This window comes from Drosophila gunungcola, unplaced genomic scaffold (genome assembly GCF_025200985.1).
Source record: "Drosophila gunungcola strain Sukarami unplaced genomic scaffold, Dgunungcola_SK_2 000108F, whole genome shotgun sequence".
NCBI lineage: Eukaryota > Metazoa > Arthropoda > Insecta > Diptera > Drosophilidae > Drosophila > Drosophila gunungcola.
The window spans coordinates 205,719-225,557 of NW_026453270.1; the positions used below are offsets into that span (position 1 = coordinate 205,719).

General features: G+C 35.5%; 1 protein-coding gene across 8 annotated transcripts in view; it reads right to left on the reverse strand.

Moving 5' to 3' along the window:
* Positions 1–2,631: 2,631 nt before the first annotated feature.
* LOC128265288 (cAMP-specific 3',5'-cyclic phosphodiesterase) overlaps positions 2,632–19,839 on the reverse strand; it is a 32,470-nt gene continuing 15,262 nt past the window's right edge. For 2 of the 8 annotated variants that reach the window (XM_053001201.1, XM_053001198.1), the window contains 9 exons: positions 13,237–13,341; positions 11,338–11,518; positions 10,734–10,827; positions 6,577–6,917; positions 5,751–6,015; positions 5,559–5,673; positions 5,166–5,328; positions 4,734–5,102; positions 2,632–4,410 (listed from right to left, as the gene is read on the reverse strand). In XM_053001201.1, the coding sequence (XP_052857161.1) occupies positions 4,216–4,410; positions 4,734–5,102; positions 5,166–5,328; positions 5,559–5,673; positions 5,751–6,015; positions 6,577–6,917; positions 10,734–10,827; positions 11,338–11,518; positions 13,237–13,341 (1,828 nt within the window). In that variant the 3' untranslated portion in view covers positions 2,632–4,215. Of the gene's footprint in view, positions 4,411–4,733; positions 5,103–5,165; positions 5,329–5,558; positions 5,674–5,750; positions 6,016–6,576; positions 6,918–10,733; positions 10,828–11,337; positions 11,525–13,236; positions 13,342–13,723; positions 13,906–16,239; positions 16,525–19,839 lie in introns of those variants that run through there. The other 6 variants (XM_053001199.1, XM_053001197.1, XM_053001203.1 and 3 more) reach the window with 5 other exon arrangements.

A 19,839-nucleotide genomic window follows, 5' to 3' on the forward strand; every position in this document is an offset into this window, starting at 1 on the left:
TATTATTTTTTCATTTATTTAGATTCATTTATATTTCATTTTTATTTCTCATCTATATTCCATACTCATTCAAATCTGTTCATAATGCCATCTGCTCAATGTTTTATCATTTATCATTTGCCATGCGGTCTTGTTTAATGCCAAACAAAGTGACTTTTGTTCTTATACTTTATTAATGTTACTTACTCTTGCATGCAATTATGTATTTGACTTTGGTTTTAGGGGTAGATTTTCATTAATTTTATAAATGATTACGTTTTTCACATACATAACTACATAATGAGGGAGGCGAACATAACCGAAACAATAACAAAACAACAGAAACCAGCTCTTAACTATATATTTTTTGAGTGCCTAAGCATGGGTAAGCCCTCCATGGTACTAGAGTACTCCTGATCAAGTTCAGTGGTATTAATTTCTCGATTTTTCGCATACATTTTTTCCGATTCTCTGGCGATGCAGTATTCTTCTTTCGAAAGCCCTAATATGTTGACCCAGCTAATCGCTTTCCCTCTTCGATTCGGTGTGTGTGTGTGTCTTCTTTTGTGTGTGTGTTTCCTCAGTAGTTGTTGTTGTTGCTGTTGTAGTGTGTGAGCTCTTTGTAAATGTAATTGTATAAATTTCCAAAAAAAAATGCCTAACTGTTTGCCCAGTAACGCCAGCGTTACGTGATCTATATGTATATAATATCTCCCGATTCTCCACACGATTGAAATGCCGACTTAGGAAACGAATTGACCCGTTTACCCTCGGCATTTCAAAGGGCCTGCTTTTTTCCTAACAACCGTCGTCGCCAGCGCACATTTTATGGTATTATTTGTAGTATCTTTTCAGTATAGTTTTTGTATATTTTGTTTTGTGTTTGGTTTCATTCTTTTTGTTTTGCCTTCGTCTTTGGTGTTTTCTCATTTCATTATAGTACAAAAACTTGCCTTTCCAATATCGTTTGTATTATTTTGTCTCTCTTCTTTTTATTTTTTGGTATTTTTTGAGTTTTTGGTATTTTTTGAGTTTTTGGTATTTTGCCAAGTTTTTGGTATATTGTTTTTTGTTTTTTTCTTTTTGTCGCCTGCTTTATATAGTTATAAATACATGTAATACGTAATATATTTTATGTATAGTTATTAAGTTACCTCAAAAAAAAGTTCTCATTTATGGCTAACAGCACAACAAACAGTTTTCATTTGGTTTTCCTTCGGCAACGTTACTCGTAATTTCCAAAAAATTTGGCCAAGCTGTGCTACAAATGCTGATCTCTCGTTACCCATATAAATATTTATTTTAAATATTTAGTTTTTTATTTTTAAATAGTTATATACACTGATATAATTGGCGGCACGTCAAAAGGGGGAAATCGGACAAGAATACAGGGGGTAGGAATACGCATCGAGTGCCTCCACAAGACGATTCAATTTCAGTCAAAAATTGAGTGGGGAATGGGGGGCGCTAGGGATATAGGATATAGGATACAGGATAAAGGATATAGATAGATGCCTATATAACTTGCTGGTATCTTTCGCTTTTGCTTGGCATGTTTCTAACAATTACATAGATACTTTTCGATTTTTAACTATAAATTGCTTCTTTTTATGGGGCTCTTTCTCCGGATGATTTATACTGGGGCTTGGACTTTAAGTTCTTTGAATTACACATACACGTACAACATTTGGTTAGGTTAAGTTTCAACTCGAGTATACATCAAATGTACGTTACTGCATATATGCCTAGTATATAAGTGTAAATGTTCGGTTAATACTCTGGTAAATTACATAATCGTATAGCTACACATGTACCAGTATCTCTGTTGGGAAATCTCTCTAGTTTTATTTTTCCGGCTCTATGGTTCTACGGACACGAAAAGACTTCACTCGCAGGAAAATTCGTGTTACAAATACAATATATAGTAGCTTATTTTCTTCGGTTTTTTTTGTGAGAGGAGAAAAAAGTCATTTGGTTTCGTTTGTTTTTTTTTCGTTTTTCTTTTTTTTTTTATTTATTTCACTCAATTTGTTAAAGTAGCTTTTTGTTTTTTTTTTTTGTTTTTGTTTAAGTTTGCCATGGACTTGCCGTCATTTTTGTTTTTGTCGCAACTATGGTTTAATCAATAATATATGTATGTAGGTAATATATCTTGCTGTATTTGCTGAAGGTTGATTAAGTTTCGAAAAAAGTAAATCTGAAGCGCACATTTACAATGTTGCTTAAATTGCTATAAAGTATCTTGTTCTTCAACTTTGCTGCTCGTTTTGTTGATAAATGATATTTTTAGACCATCAAGGTTTCAATTCATTTCATTACATTTCATTCACATATCATACCATATATATTTGTTATAAAAAAAAAAAACTATTTTATACGCGGATCCTGCCCGCTTAAACACAAAAAAGAAATAGTATATAGCACTAGGTCTGAAAAAATAATGTTTTTGGGTAATAAATTAATAACAATAAAACATAATGTTAAACAATAGTTAAATTATGCGCGTTTAGAATTTGGCCTGCCACATTGATCGATCCGCGCACCAGCGCCAGAATCGTGACTTTACAATATGCATATAGTATATATAATAGGTATAAATAATCGTATTATAGCCAATGACTTTTTCGGTTCATATATTGTGTTTTTTGTGTGTTTGTTTTTCTTTGCTTTGGTTTTGCATTTGGAAACTAACAATTGCTTGTGCTTGAAGAGTCTTTTCTGGTGGTTTGTGGCTGGTTTTGTAAATTGTGTGTATTTTGCCAGTTAAGTTTGTTCACTAAATTCATCAATGCTCCCTCTCTTTCTCTTTCCGGGTGACTTGTCTCTTTCGTTTCTAAATTGTGTGGCTCAGTAAGTAGCTTAGTAACTAGTAAATAATGATATAAGTAATATATAGCGAAAAATATTTGCGAAGACAGCGTTTGACATTATTTTCGGTTTCTCTCTCTCTCTATTTTTTTTTCTCCTTTCTCTTTCTTTCACTGGAAGCAAATCAAATTGCAATTCAAATTGAAAATTGAAATGGAAATTCTTTAGCTAATTGTACAATAGTTTTTCCTTTCATTCCGATTCTTCTTCACTTCTGTTACATCCATATTAATGTGTGTTTTTGGCTTTGTTTTCATTTTAGTTTTAGTTTAGCTGCAACATTTGCTAGCCGCTTGATTTAAATTCGAGTCCAACATTTAAATTATTTACAAATAATATTAAAAAAAAAATATTTATATCATATATATTACTATACAACTACAGTCTGGCTGTAGACTGTTTCTTTACTTTTTGTTTGGGTTTTGGGGTTTGGTTTTTGGGGATTTAATTTAGATTTAAATGGTTTCAATACGGGTTGCTTTCAATTTTGGTTTAATTCACTGGATTCTTACACTTTACATGTTTGTTTTTTGTTTTTTTCGCTTCTCTCTCTTGGGGTCTAAATCATAAAAACTCCATATGTGTTGCTGTTATCGGTTATCAGTTAGAGCTAACATTATCAATCAAGTAAAATGAATCTGTTCGGGCATGCAAAACATTAAAAACTTAAAACTTCTCTAAAGCTAAGTCGTATTGATTATTCCTTTCCGTTTGTTTTCTTTGTTAATTATTTCACATTAGTCAATGGTTTAAAAGAGGAGACTTGGGTTAGCTGTTTTCCTCCTATTGAAGTCCTACTTCAAATGAATTTATGAATTTAACAAAAATCATTTGCCTACACATGCAACAAAAATCGTCTATATAATGGGTGGTGTTTCTTTTTTTTGGTTAAAAGGGGCGGTAGTTTTGGTATCTTCTTAATATTACTTATCAATGGGTTTTCTCATTATCTTTGCTTTGTCTTGGATTTAGTTTTTTTGTGTTTAACAATATGTAAGATTTCTCTTAGTTACCTCTTCTCCTCCTTCTTTTTTTTAGTGTATTCAACATCAATCTCTGTTTTCCAATAAGTAAATTTCTAATTTCCTTTTCTCGTTTTTCTCTGGGCTTTATAAGTTAAACGGTACTTTTGCTATTGCGGTTTGGAGTTTTTGTATGCTTTAAACATCTGTTTAATATTTCTTTACTTGACTTTTTTTTTTTTTTGGTATTTTTTTTTGCATTTTTCCAAAATTTTTTCTTTGTTTTTTTTGTGGTTTTTCGTTTTTGGTTTTTGTTTGGTTTTTGTGTTAATAGTAGTCACTAACGTAATAGGAAAAAGTTGTGAGCCCTTTCCTGTATTTTGCGATAAATTCCCACGACTCTCCGTCACATTCCACCGTGTTGCGGTTGGTTTTGGCAGCCACCCGTCCTGGGTGCCACGCCCCCGCCGGCAGCGCCCCCGCCTCCAGCCCCGCCCAGCGCGGAGGCGGCGGTGGTTCCGGTGGTGGTGCTCTCGCCTCCACTCTCGTCGCCTTCCTCCAATTCGGCGAGGTTCTCCTGGTCGGACTCCTCCAGGGTTACCTATTTATAATATAATTGTCAATAAATAATATCAGTATACATATTTAATTAAGTGTCTGACATCTATTCAGATTTTCAAATCAGAACTGACATGGCTAATTAACGGCTTGGAAGAAAAGCCTTTAAAAATAAACGGAATACGTCTTAAATTTTCCAATCTGTGAATAGATCGTTTACAACTATTCAATCCTCATGTTTGAATTTTTTTGGTAAATATTGCAATAAAAGAGCTATCTGTGGCATGAAAAGCCAATATATTCGCATTGTTTTTTACGCATGTCAGTTCTGTAATTTTATACTTTTTTCGGGGATATGGGGCTCACTTGAAAGCGTATCCTGTCCTCCTGCGGATTCTCATCGACCCCCGACGGCGGCGGCGAGGGCGGTATCATGCTCTGGTAGTAGTCTCTGTTCTCTTCAAGCGTGTCGAGTATGTCCTGGGCATCCGGGTGCACCAGGTCCGCCCAGGTCTCCCACAGCGGGTGGACGATGTAGTCGATGAAGCCCACCTGCGACTTCTCGATCGTGGCATTGTGGCGATCGCACATGGGACTGATGTCCATGCCGTTCTCGCGCTCCTTGTCGCCCTGCAGGAAGAACTCCTCCATGAGGAGCGCCACCCAACGCTTGTAAAGCGGCAGCGGCTTGGTGGGATTGCTCAGATCGGCGCAATGCACCAGATTTTCGAGCACCTAGGGGGATTTAAGGATATTTGTCAGTAAAGGGAATGAAAATCGGTTAATAAGCAAACAAACCTGTATGCGATCGGTGTAATTGTCCAGCAGCAGGACCCCAGAACCGGCCACCTTCTTGGTTTCCACCATTGTCTTCAGGTCGGCCAGCAAACTCATGTGCTTGGACATGTCCGTGGACAGCACAATATCAATAACCATTTTCCTCAATGTTTGGCGTTGTTTCCTGGCAAACAAGCACACAATTAATAATATGTACAATATATTCAATATCAAATTTATGCTTTATCTAATTTAATGCATGTAAATCATGCAAGGGTATTATTTTTTATTTTATTTTATTTATTTATTTATTTATTTATATATTTTATTAAAGTTAGCAAATATCTGCCCGACTCACATTAAGTGGAAGGGGGCAAGGAAAGGTGAGTTAGGGTGTGTGTTACAAGTACTCACTTTTGCATATTACAGAATATATCACATCCTTGATTTTGCAATAATTTAAAGGCAACAGCTAAATGATGATTTTCCAAAACAGATTCGTCATTGTACATTAATGCTAGTTCGGAACCTGTGTGAAAACAATTTACATTTAGTTAGTATTTCTGTGTTGCGGAACTTGTAGGCAATAGAAAATAAAACACCCACTTGAGTTAACCAAGAACTGATTGGTTAAGCCGGGATGATCAACATCGTGAATGCAAGCGGCAAACAGAGCCCCGCCCACCTCGAGCGGTGTGAATACGCCCTCCAGCGCCGGTGTATTGAGTAGCACATTGGTGCCCTGGGTCACGTCGGCCGCGTGGAGCGAATTGTGAAACGGATTGTCTTTGACGTAGTGGTCCTCCAGAGTAGTCATAAAGTTAAGAAAAGTTTTCGGTGGTATCATAAGACTGGTCAGTAATTCTCTACTCTGTGGTGGCGAAAATAAGAACGCAGGGGAATATTAGTCATATATTATTTATTTGTTAATGGTTTACTAAACAAGAAACCCAGTCCCTTCGTATATGTGAGATATTATGACTAATTGATTGAAGAGCTCGCAAGAGAATTTATTTTATCTAGCGTATATAGTAAACATTATATTTTTCCATTATTTTTCTAAATTGTTTCTGCTAAATATTAGTACAATGCAAGGGGTTTAAACAAATATTACTTTATCTATAGTAAATTAATCTACAATACAAACATTAGTTGAAATATTTCATTTTCAATTTGCTTGGTAAATTACTTTTACTTAGATTTCAAAGGACGTGAGGTTTTAAAGCTTATATTTATATTCCAAGTTAATAAGATAACAAAAAAATAACTATTTTTATCATATAAAGATTAAAAGTTCAGAAATTACACTTCAACACACATTTGATAATCAGTTAGGTATAATTTCTCATTTTCCGGTCTACTCAAAGCAATTAATTGGCCGTATCTAAAGGGTTTCGCTACCTTTCTTTTCCCCGAATTAACATTTACCCACCTGAAATATGGTGTATGCCACACTGGTGAGCGGTCGGTTGACGCTGAACTCGCCGATGCTGAATATCTGGATGCCCCAGGTGTCCAGTTCGCCGAGGAGCGTGCCCAGCTCGTTCTCCCTGGGCGTCTCCACGCCGAAAGTGGGCAGCCGTTCGCCGGTGAAGCTGTTGGTGTGCGAAAGGGGCCGCTTCACGCCGCTGATCTGCGACATGGGTGGACCGCGGGGCGATCGGGAGCGGGCGTACTGGCCGGCGGACTGCTGACCGGCGGCAGCGTTGGCGGCCACCAGCTCCGGATTATCCTCCACGCGCAGCGACGGCAAGTCGAACTCCTGCTGCTTGTCTGTGGAAAGTTAAATAGTCAGAATGAAATCACAGAGTTGAAAAGGGATCATAAACCAAACATATTTTACTTATTTTTTTAAACATATTTTTAATTAATTATGAATTAAATTTTAAAATAGTTAAACAAAAAAATATGGTATTCCTTTTATTTTTGTGAATCAAATTGATTAGCATTAAAAATAATTTTTGTATTTAATCTGCTTATTTAAGGATGACTTTTGTTATCTAGAAATCCAACTGAAATAATACCCAACTATTGCGATGTTATAGCAACACTATTATATATGTAGTGAGTATCTCAGAGGGCCAAGATAAACAGGCATAATGTACAACACATCGCCTGCCACAAACACACATGTGTCAGAAGAGCATAGCCTTCGGCTATATCTACATCTATATCTGACTATCTGAATGGTGGGGGAAATGTGGGCCAGGGATGTGGATGTGGATGTGGGTGTGGATGTGGAGCAGCGACCCAAGTCCTTCAACTCGCATTTCTCAGGGCCTTCTTACTCGGTGCTTAAACAGCCATATAAATATTCAAGCGTTCGACGGACGGCAAACAAGCAAAACTTTTGCAGTTTTCCATTCAAAATTCCATTGCCTACTTTTTGGGGCGCACCCTTAACCCTTAACTCTTTGCAGCCCTCACACAATGGTTTGTTTGACGTTGTTTTTGCCATGGAGAGCAAATTCAAATTGCCTGTGCATAAATTGATATTCATTTCAAATTCCAAATTGCGTTGAATTTTCGGTTGCCGGTAAAACAAAAACTACACATGTGACATAAATAAGCCAGGCAATGTTTTTTTTAGTATTATTATTTGCCAACCAAAATGAGCATCAAAAATGGCAGGAATTCGTCCTTTTAATGGTAGTAATGTTTTCTTTTATACATTCAACTGTTGCAAGATTGCAGACATGGAAGATTCAAGTCTGAACAAGAGTTAACAGTTTAATTAAGCTATTGTACTGAATTTCCATAAAATTGGCTTGTTATTTAGCTGTAGTTTGTTGGCTAATAAAAACTTTAATTAACAACAAAAGGACTTAAATTCAACTTAAAGTCCTTTGTGCGCTTCTAAAAGTTTCTGAAAAATTAAAAAAAAAGTTGTTCTATTGACAACTCTATCAGCTTGACAAAGCATTAATATTTTCCGAAAATTCTTGAAGTTTTTTTTCCACAGTTTAACAGGTTCCAAAAATAAATGGTTGGGGAAATGTGTATATGTTCACCTGATGTGTGTGGCAGCATCTTGTTTTGCATATGCTGTCTCCACTTTCTCCTTTCGGCTTGCCTTTGCTATTTCTTTTTCCTACGGCAATATTGCATAGTAACTGAAATCTGTTTTTGCCCACCATAATTTTTCGGAGGGTTTTCACCTTTCCTTTTCATTGTTTCTTTTTATTTATTTTTTTTTTTACTTTCGAGGTTGAGGCTTCTGCTTCAAATGAAGTGTTACAAATGGACATTAGGCAGTCGTGTGTGTGTGCTGTGGATTTTTTTTCCCCCAAATACGATTTTATGCTTGATAAACTATGGCAACAAGAAGATAGTTGGGTTAGGCCTGAAAATTCTAGTGAAAAGGTAGCCTTAGGATCCCGAGAAGGTCACTTTATCCCCCGGATTGACCACTATGTCGCCCGCTATTTTTTTACTGGCTGCCCAGTGAAGCAGAAATATGGACAAATGTGCAAATATGCCCGATATCCTTTTGCTCCTTTTTCCCCTTTTTTCCCCCTTTGCCTCTTTTTTTCTGTTTTTTTTTCGCTTTTCGACTAGGTGTGGCCCGTTTGTTTAACCACGCCCCCGACACGCCTGCCGCCCACTGAAATAGCACAGAAAAAATTGGAAATCTCTGCCTCTCTAAAATCGTATTAAAAGTACGCAGGTGTATATTTCTTTATTCAGAAAATCCACAGTAACACCAGCATATTAGTTGTCATTTAAAATCTCACTGGTTTGCCAAAATAATCTAAGTAAAAACTAGTCCTTAAAAAGAAATTATTTTACAGTCAAAAAAATATAATTACATAATAAAATAAACTTTGAATATGAAATATTTAAATAACATCCGAGGCTAGCTGTTTTAAAAGGTATTATATTAATATAATAGCAATTGTTTTTGATATTCTTTATAGTATATAGAATGTACCGTTGATACAAATTTTAAATAAAAAAACAATTTTAAGACAAGAACAATAATGTATAAGGCAATAATGTATTTAGTATTTAGTTATAAAATCACATATACAGAAAAAGTATCAAAAATACTTATTAAAATTATTATTTAAGGCTTTTTAGTTTTAGTTTTTAGTTTTAAAACCACATTTACAAAAAAACTAATTGCAATGATTTTTGGCCTCCAATCCCTTTTAACTTTTTAAACCCTCCAAAAAAATGCCCTTTCCCGCACAAATTGCCACAAGAGAAGGGGTTTTCTGGTCTGGACAGAGACGGTAAGTGAAAAGTGGCGGAGGGAAAACTGTTTGGGAAAATACGCAAGGGGAGGCAGAAAACTTTTCGGGGAAAATGGGGTAAGGCATTGGCCGTGCGGAGGTCTTCGCTTTGGGGGCTTGGTTCGCAGGTTAAACAATGAAATTTCCACTTCATCTGTTTTTATGCTGCTCTGCATAATTTAATTTTGCACTTTCAATTCGAGAAAGGGGGAAAAAGAGGGAAAAGAGGGAGAAAGGGGGGAAAAGGGGGGCAAAAAGAGAAAAAGAGGGAGAAAGGGGTAGAAATGCGAAGAGGAAGAAACGTTGACTTGTTTTTCTCCAACAAATGCCCCAATATTATTCTTTATCTTCTATATCTAGACTGACAAACTATTATTCCTAAGACTGGATTTATTGTTTGTTGTTTAAAACTAATACATGCATAACTTCTCGATTTTGCACTGTAAAAAATTAATTATAAATAATAAATTAAGGAAATGCATAGGTGATTAGACAATCCATTTAAAGATTAACAACAAACAATAATAGTTTTATCATGAAATATAGTTTATAAGCTTTACCATTAAAATTCGAAAAAAAATGTTAACCCTGATTAGTTTATGAATTTCTAACATCTATCTTAGCATTATAAAACTTTAAACTTATATATTTTCAACATGTTCTAGGGTATCGTTATCGCGATCTTTTATTTTCAGCTTGCTTCCACGATTTGCATAACTTTTGATGGCATTTTTTCGACCTAATTTGTTGGCCCTACAGATTGAGATGGAGATGAGGATGAAGATGGATAGATGGTGGATTCGGCTACTTGAACTCTATTCTTTCGCTTTCCCCCGCCGATGTGGTTAATGCGATTTGGTTGCATACTTTGGTGAGCCAAACAGCAAGAAAAACTACGAAAAAAAGACGAGCAGCCTGAAACAAATTGCAGCCAGCGAAAGTTGTTGCCGCAAAACGTCTTAAATAACTTCGAGCGCTGAGCGTTCGATGGTTAAGTCATAGTATCTGGCATTGATGACGAGGCGGAATCTCAAATAAGGGGTATATAACATTCGAAATACAGAGAAAATGATTCGAGTGTTGGGATTGTTGTGCAATTGCTTTGCTAAAAGTTTGCCATCCATCTTGGGTGGAAAATGAATTCCATAGTTCGATGGATCGATGGGGGATTTAAGTTTATATGGAGATGAGATTCTGAATTTTTGCTTGAAAAATTGTAATGGAAATCCCAGAATCAAGTTACCTAGTTTAAGTTGATCTCATAAAATTTTCTTATTTTTAATAATTAAATCGTTGCTATTAACGAAAATTCTGATTTAAATTGACTTACATCGTATGTACATAGTACACTCACCCAGAAATGTGGAACAAATGTATTCGGAAATCTGATTTCCCGATCTGCTGGACTCGCTAAAGTGTGACAGCTCCTTGTTGAGCATGCGTTTGAACTGAAAAAGAAATTCAAATGTTGGTTATGACCAAGGTAAGATTTAATGTTAAGAAGACAATTTTCCATAACTCGAACTTGAAGTAATTAAATATTTGTTTAATATAAAACAACTATGTACTGTGGATGTTGCTAACCAAATACTCAAATGCTGATTATCAAATTAACAAAATTATCCAAATTTGTTTCAAGACATGTTATTAAGAGTAATCGTTTATCGATTTTTTGATTATCTCCAATTAATATTATATAAACATTTATGTTTTACATATCTCCAAAAACCAAAAAAAAAAACTTGGTTTTTGTGTCAAAACCCTGTGAAATAATGGTCAAAAGTTGGAATGTCATACAATTTTCAATTTGTCAAATGTTTGCAAAAAATTATGATGAAACCCCTTAGGCGATAACGATTTTTAAAAAGTAAACGATTAAATATTTTTAATTTTGTTTTGGAGATTTACTCCCTAGTTCTAGTTTGGAAAATGACTTAAGATCATATATCACAACTAACCTTGAGCGAGGCCATGTCGGATACGCTGCGATGGGTCTGGATGGTCTCCAGCTGGTCGAGGCACCAGTCCAGCTCCTCGATGGTGTCGGTGGCCAGGCGGGTGTAGGCCTCCTCGCCCTGGGAAAGCGGGGCTCCCGGGGGATTTCCCGATCTCGAGGCCGACGAGGATTGGTTGGGCCGCCTGGATCTTGATGTATTAATACACAGTTTCCCCACACACACACACGTACACACAGAGAGGGGGGTTTGGAAAATGGGGGAGGGGGGTTCGGGGTTTGGGGTTGGCAAATACAACAAACAAACAAAATCATCAAACAAACACAAACAAAACAACAAACAAACGAATAAACATTTAAGGGAGCATGGTAAGCAAATATGAAAACGATGGAGGTAAAATGAAAGGATAAACATTTAAAAAAAATGTTTGGAAGTAGGGAGTAAGGAATATGGAATTTATGGATTATATGGTGAGGTGTGTTAGGTGACGTAGCATGGTGTGGGTGTGGTGAAGAGAACACAACATTTAGATTTGTGGTTTGCAAAAGAATCGGTGACACACATAGACACATATGCAAAATGGTTAAGATGAACAGAGAGTAAGAGATTGAGAGAGAGAGCGAGAGAGAGCGGAAGAAAGAGAGAAAAAATATTTATATTTGTGAATTTTTGTAATTTTATTTTTTTGGGGGGGCCAGGGGTTAAACTTTATATTTACAGCAACCACTGCAAGTCAGGGGTCGGAATGTCTTTCTGGGGGCCTGCAGGGGGTTAAGCTTAGGTGTTCGTTTTAACCCATTTTCTCAAGACAAGCATTTTATTACATTTTTCATAGAGTTTACTATTAAATGGTTTATTCAAAAATTCAAATCCCAAAAAGATTTTGTAATCAAATTTTAATTAAAGATCAACAGTTTTCAACACATCTAACTCATGAAAAAATCAATTTTTCCAAGAGCTAATGCATTGACATTGTTTATTGACATTTAATTAAAGTGGTTTTAAAACTAATTTTTTTAATATTAAAAATCACCATTATAGTTTCATATACGTTTTGTAGTTTACTTAATAAACTTACAGTCAAAAAATAAATTTAGTAATTAATATTCAGCAGCCATTGCCATTGGAATAAAAATATTACTCAAAACCCTTAGAAAATAGGTTGTAACCCCAGGGATATTAGTGGTTAATCACATATCAAACAACCAACAGAAAGCAGCAATCGACAAGACAACAATTTCCCGGTTGAACAACCCATTGTAGCAAATGTTCTTTGGAAAATCATTTTCTCACATCTCAGCAGAAATGTTTTTCTCTAATTTTAAGTTGAATATATTCATGGATATATTCGTCGGAAAAAATCGTATAAAATTCTTTTTCTGTCCCAGTTGTTTTGCCAATATACACATACGTGTAGTATTTTTGGCACACTTCGTGTCATTTTTCTGTTGAAGTATGGGGTTAAACGTGGGATCTGAGTGGTGAGTGCACCTTCAACCTTTTGTGGGGTTTGGTTTTATTTATAATTTTCATCTACATCTATATATATATATTTATTTTCATGGACCGACCATCAAAAGTTATTGTTAGATGAGAGTGTGATTTTGTTTGTTGTCATTGTGGTCGCTGCTTTTGATTAATTAAAGTGTGAGACGACAAAAAAACACACCAAGAGCAGAGAGAGTGAGTAGGTTAAGGCGAGCAGAGAGCAGGCAAGGCAGCACACACATAGGGGTTAAGGGGGGTTAAAACAGAGTGAGATTTCATATTTTTTCGGGGTCAAGTACATTGCATATATAGTACACAACAAATTGAATGTCTCCGGGGGGTTAAAGGAGGTGGTTAGAGGGGGCGGTGGGGTGACGTTGGGACGGGGCCTTGTCAAGGTCACAATACACTTACTTGTTTGATGCTGGAACATTTGTCAGACTTAATAAATTGTTGCGCACTGAACGTAAGCTGGCTAAAATTTGGGCGAAAGGCGTCACAATGAGATCCTCGCCATGGCTGTAAAGAAAATTTTGGAAGAAAAAAAGAGAAAGGGAAGAAATGTTTGATATTATTAGTAAGAATTTTGAATTTTTATCTATTTAAAATATTCGTCATAATAAGCAAAAAACCAAGAGAAGAAAAGCAGTGAGTGAAACATGCAAATACGACATAACTTATACCCTTCATAAAAAAAGTAATTTACAAACGTTTTATTAATTATGGAACATTACTCTGTGCTTTTTGATTCAATTTTTAAATTTAAAATAGGAGGTTAAGGATGCAACAAAACAAAACTTATAATTAACTCTTGCTGTTTTTCTTATTAATCTGAGATTTGCCACAATTATCGGAAAATGTGCTTGGAAACCTATTAAAGCGGCCAACCAAATCCTCTTACATGGTACAACTTTCGGAGACTCTTTGATGCATTGCCAAGAACAGCGAAAACAAGACCATAAATAACACGAAGAATTTTAAACGAAAATTTTGCTAATTTATTTAAATTTTCCTTTTTTCGTTTTTTCTTTTCGGTGTATTTAATCGAAACTATTTTATTTGTGAGGCTTTCATTTTGAGTAGAATTTAAATGGCAAAATGTTGTGCAAATTGGAAACGTTGCTTAAAAAAGTCAGTGAATGTTCTCAATGCCCAAGCAAATACAGAAACAAAAAAAACAGAAGCGAAAAAAAGGACGCCATGGCGACGGCCAAGTTTCGGTTTCTATCCTCCGCTCTTTTTTTTTGGCAGTTGAAAATTCCACATTGTGGAAATTGTGGAAAACATATAGAAAGATCCGGACTGGGAGGACTTGGACGGCGGGGCGGGGGGCGTGGCTCATGGGCCGGACTTTTCTCCTTAGCCACTTGGCTCGGAATTTTCGCTGGTGCCAAAAATAAAACAAAAGGAACCCGAAAATTAATGGAGAAAAAGCGAAAATCGAAATGGGTAAAAACGAGGAGGAGAAACGAAAAACGTTGACAAACAAAAAATGGCATAAATTAATAATAACAAAAAATAAAACGCTGAATACATATAGACAGATGTATAGGTATATAAAGATATCTGTATATGCGGGGGCGTATACGTCGGTGACGTCACAAATTGGCCGACAAATTAAACTCAGAACACGCGGAATGGCGCCAAAGAATTAAAAAAAAAAAAAAATTAATTAAAGACGGAAACTAGAGGACCGGACAAAAAAATATTTTATTCAAATTTTATTTGCAGTGAATAATTGGATTCATTTTTTGTCTAATATGTAGATCTTCATTTAAGGGTGGGTTTTAATAACTAACCATTAACAATATGAGTTCTCGTTTTAACAATTTTCTATATTACTAAAAAAGTAATAATATTATTAAGATAATTGAAAGCTTCACTGAATGGTTTGGGGTTTCTAACCAGCAATTTCGGCACTCATTTTCCACTTAGCAAAATTGCCAGACAATGATAATCGATTGAAAATAAATATTAGCATGAAAAATGCCATTAAGGGGGCACTTTGATTTTGATGCATGTACAAATGACCTCCTTTGCGGCCATATATAGTACACAACAACAGAGGCACAGGCCCAAGAAAAGAGTCTCATTTACAGGCGTGCTTTTTTTTGTGCTGTGAATTCACATTTCACATATCTTTCAACGCCTGTCTCGCGCCCCTTTTTGCCTAACACAGTGCTGTTTGGATTGCCTGACTTTTGGCACGTCGCATATAGCGTGAAATCGGCCAGAAATCGTGTCGGACATTATCCATCGATAACCGCAAACGATTCTGGAAAACGGCGGGAAAACCAACCGGTCCGAATCGCCCCCAAAAAAAAAAACAAACGATTATGTCTGCTTTTGTACTCGAAGAACTTGCTTGATGGTTAATTTTTTTGTTGACACTGATTTGTCATTCCGTTTAAAGAAATACTTGGGGTACGTCCACCCCTGCTATTTTGGTTTATTAATATTGCGACGCATTTTCAACACGCCCCCAATTGCCAAGAAATCGCCTCTTTAGTTGAACACAACGTGACTCATCGAAAAAAGTATAATAGGTAAATCACAAACATAAATATATAATGACAAAAGCAGGTAAACAAGGTTTAACTTAGGAAGGCTCTCCTAAATTAAGTTAGCTAAAACTCAAAAATCACTAAAATACAACATTTATCAAATTAAATCATCATTAAAATATTAAATATCACTTATTTTAAAAATATTTAAGAAAATTGCATTTTATTTTTGGGGGCCCACTATTTAAAGCACAATGACAATTTGGGACAAGCATTTAAATTGAACACTTCAACTCACAATTTCTAATAAAAATAATTTTCAAATTTGACACATGCTAAAACCCTGATTTCATTGTCTTTTGAATGAAAGAATCTTCAAACTCAAATTCCTAATAAAAATATCATATATTTAAGCCTAAAAACTTGTGAGAAGTCCGACAAAAAATAAATACAATTTCTCGAAATTTTTGTGACAATTATTTTGATAGGTAATAAAATTTCACCACAGGCATAGCTTTTTGCCAAAGGTTTTTTCACACACACTTGACGAGGGAATTCCCTCAGTACAAAGGTAATACATCTCTAAGGAAAAATAACTTCATAACATTTCTGGGTAAATTAAGTAATACCAATTAAGTTTTAAATAAATATAGCAGATGCGAACGGCATACAGAAAATTAAAGACCAGCCAATATATTGGCATAATATTCGGTAGAGAAAACGAGAACCATAGATCATAATTAATGGAGGCATTTATAGAAGACATGCGGCTTGTTGGGTGTCATAAAATTGGAATATAGATATGTGTATTTAGTTATTTCTTGTATTTTCGATATCGCTTTAGATATATGTGCGAACTATTTCGAGACCTGACCATAAATGGCCCTGGGATCAGGGATGTATAGGGATTTACCTGCGCTGCGACTTGATGGAGAACATATTGTCCCGATCGTTTAGTATAGTCACAGCCAGATCGTCCTGCATTATCGAGGGTATCATGTTGAAAAAACTGTGCACTCGCGGCAGCGACTGCGACGATGCTGAATTTTTGTTCAGCATTTTGCTGGATTTATTCACAAATTGCAAAACAACAATAACACAAATAAAAAACAATATGTTTATGAATAAAAATAGTCCAACTTCTGGCCCACATGGGCCCACTTGTTGAAAGTTTATTTTTGTGTTTGTCCTTCTTAAAAGAAAGTCTCTGTGTTAACTGTTTATTTCGTTCGTTTTTTTCTGATTGAAAGCAAACGGTTTGCTGGTGTTTTTTGAGATTTGCGCGGCGTGTTTGAGATTTTTTGAAATTTCCACGAGCAACCGCTAAACGAGAATGAAGCGCGTCCCGCGGCAGAAAATACAGAAAACACAGAGGCCAAACACACAGGTCCACAGAGGCGAAAAAGAAAAATTGTAGTAGACGACGAATCGCGCGCGAGAGCAGAGCGCTCAAATTATATTCAACTTAAACAATATTTATACCCGTCACTCGCGAGAGCTTGTATTTTGTTATTTTCATTTCGAGTAAGATTTCAGCTTGCTTTTCATCTTCATCAGGCAACAGCATTTGCTCAATTATTGGAATACAGGGTGTTATCGGAGTAGTTTTATTTTAAACTATTTTAAAGCATTATATCAAATTTAATATAGGTTAAAATTAAAAATAATTTGGGTATTATTAATAACTATTTGATTATTTATTTGGAATATTTTATTTCCATACAGACTATTTCAGAGCACTCTGTATGGGAAGTACGTCCTTGCCTGGCACTTCATCATCATCATTACCATTCGACGTCGTCATAGGCATCGCAACTACAATCATGATCATCGCAATGACGATTATATTCGGAATTAGAGGAGAGAGCTGACGCTCAAATAATTCAATTTTCCTTTGCAGAGCACCCTCTTTGCCTTCCACCCTCTTTTCCCATCGCACTTACCTACGCTAATGTTTAATAAATTCCCCCCCGGTTTTCTGCTGTTGCCTTCAATTGCTGCTAGTATTAATAGTATTAATATTCTTGTTGTTGTTGCTGCTGCAGCTGTTGGCATTTGATTAACGCTCATTAGCGTCAAAAACAACAACAACAACAACGAGAGCCCATCAATTTTTAAATACGCCAATTATTTTAATATCTTTCGTATGATAGAGGAAAAATATATAGAAAGCAAGCGAGAGCAGAGTTCTCTAAAAAAAAGAGAATAATATTACAAGAATTGTAATAATAATTTTGGACTAGCAATTTCTTTTAATTTTTGCCCACGCAGCACTTGAGATGATAACTAGATAATATGGGCCACATTACTCATACGCAGCGTGCGCCGAAATGAAACTTTGCTTGGCCCTGCACCTAATGCCTTGACTGAGCGATTGCAGTCATTACATGGCTTTCAATTCCACGGTCTCTAATCTATGCACAAGAAAAAAATCTAGTTGATTTGAAAATTAGTAATTTAAATAGTTTTAACTAGTTTTACCTAATGAAAATGTTGATATTAAAAATATGTTATAAACAAATTAAAAACCATTTTTTTATTTTCATAGGGCCAGTAGCAATAATGGCATTTAAAATAAAGTGATATTATTTGAAATGTGATCTTTCTCCAAGTGCATTCATAAACAAAAGCCCACTCTAGTCGAGTTTCTAAGCATTTCGCATAAACACTCTCGTGTGGAGTTCACTGCGGGATTTAGTCTTAATCCGACTGCAGCTAGAGATTTATGGGAATTATGCAATCAAACAGTTGCTGTTGCTGACCACATTTCACATTTTGAATAAGCTGCCTTGAGAACAAGTCAACTATAACCGTTTGAAATGTTAATTAAAATATAAAGTACTAAATGAGCTTTTGCTGGTCTTTATTTGTTAAGTACGAGTCATTAATTACACTAGATATATATTTTTTTAATAACATTACGACTTTGGGTAAAAAGAAACACGTTTTTATTTAATTGATATGGTAATCTATATGTGTGCCATAAAAATGATATCTATTAGCAAAAGTTTATCCATAATTTTATTAGTAGTTTTTGTTTTAGAAATTAATTTTTTGAGGTTATATCTAAAGTGACTGTCGATCGGGTATTTACTATAGTTTATTTTGACCTTCATTCTTTTCGACCATATCATGGAAGGCTTCATTCCGAGCTGCCGATATTAAAGCACTTAATTTGCATTTTGCTTATGGTTCAGCACAGCCATTTCCCATTTCCCAGCCAGCCAGCCTGCCATTTCCATGCCACACACAACGTGCTATAAAAAGGAAATTCAATTTTTTCGCCGCTGGGTGTGAATGACAAATCTGCAATGTGCAATGCACTTTTCCCATACATATACATATATATATATATATATGTTTACATATATATACCATACATATGGCCTTACATATATGTGTATTAAAGCTAAAATTATGTGCCCGCAATCACGAGCACTCACAGCACTCACGAGTCATATTCAGGCACTCACAGCTTATACGTTTTTTTTTTTCTTTTTGCTTTTTTGAGGCAATTGAGGCGCTGCTGGCAGAACAAATTTAATGCACGGGAAAAATGTATTTATTTAGTTGAAGCATTCCTCTTCTTCTGCCTCATCTTGAGCCATATTTTATGGGTTTTTCGCTTTGGTTTTGGACATGTTTCGTGTGCCAGCTTTTCTTGGGTGTCACGCTGCGTATGAATAATGTGAGCGGCGGCGCGCATTACGTATACGCCCGGTGCGATGGCACTGCATGTGGCAACTAGACTGCGACCTCAGCGGGGGATTTGCGAAAGAGAGTTCCCCTTGATTGACTTCTGTCAGCAATTATTCCGTTTTATTTATTTTCTCTATATTCTTTTATTTTGTTGGTTTTCCTCTATTTTGTTTTTTTTTTTTTGGGCCTTGGCACTTGGGGACAGGAAATAGGAAATGTTTTTCATATTTAAATTAGCTTGGCCTGCACTCAATAATACCCCAGATGTCAGCGTCATTTGGTGCGAAATTCCTCTGCAACTCGTGACTGCCAAAGACAAATGGAAATGACTCAACGGCATGACCAAGTATGTGAAAGTAAGCGTTGAGTCGAAAGTCGTATTTTTTGAGACAGGGAAAGTTCAGAGTTTACTGAACTGAGGATAGACAATGTATTTGCGGTTTTCTAGAAAATAATCGATGTGAAGCATACAATTCAAGGTATAGAAACCGCTACAAACAATATATAAATTTCAAAAATTTTTGAAATATTGCTAGACAGTCTCATTTCTTAAATTTAAATAAAAAACAAACACGGTCTTTCTTTTAATGCCTAAATGTTAAACAAATTTATATTTTGTTTTTTTTGAAGTCTTGTTTATTTTATCATACATTACCATTGTTGATATTAAGTTTATTTTTGTATTACCCAATATATGAGTATAATATGATTTGCTTTATTAATGATTTGCAAGCATGCAAGATCAAATAAAATCTCTAAAAGACCACCAAAACCATAGCAAACTGATGAAATGCAAGTGCGAAGAGTGGATAAA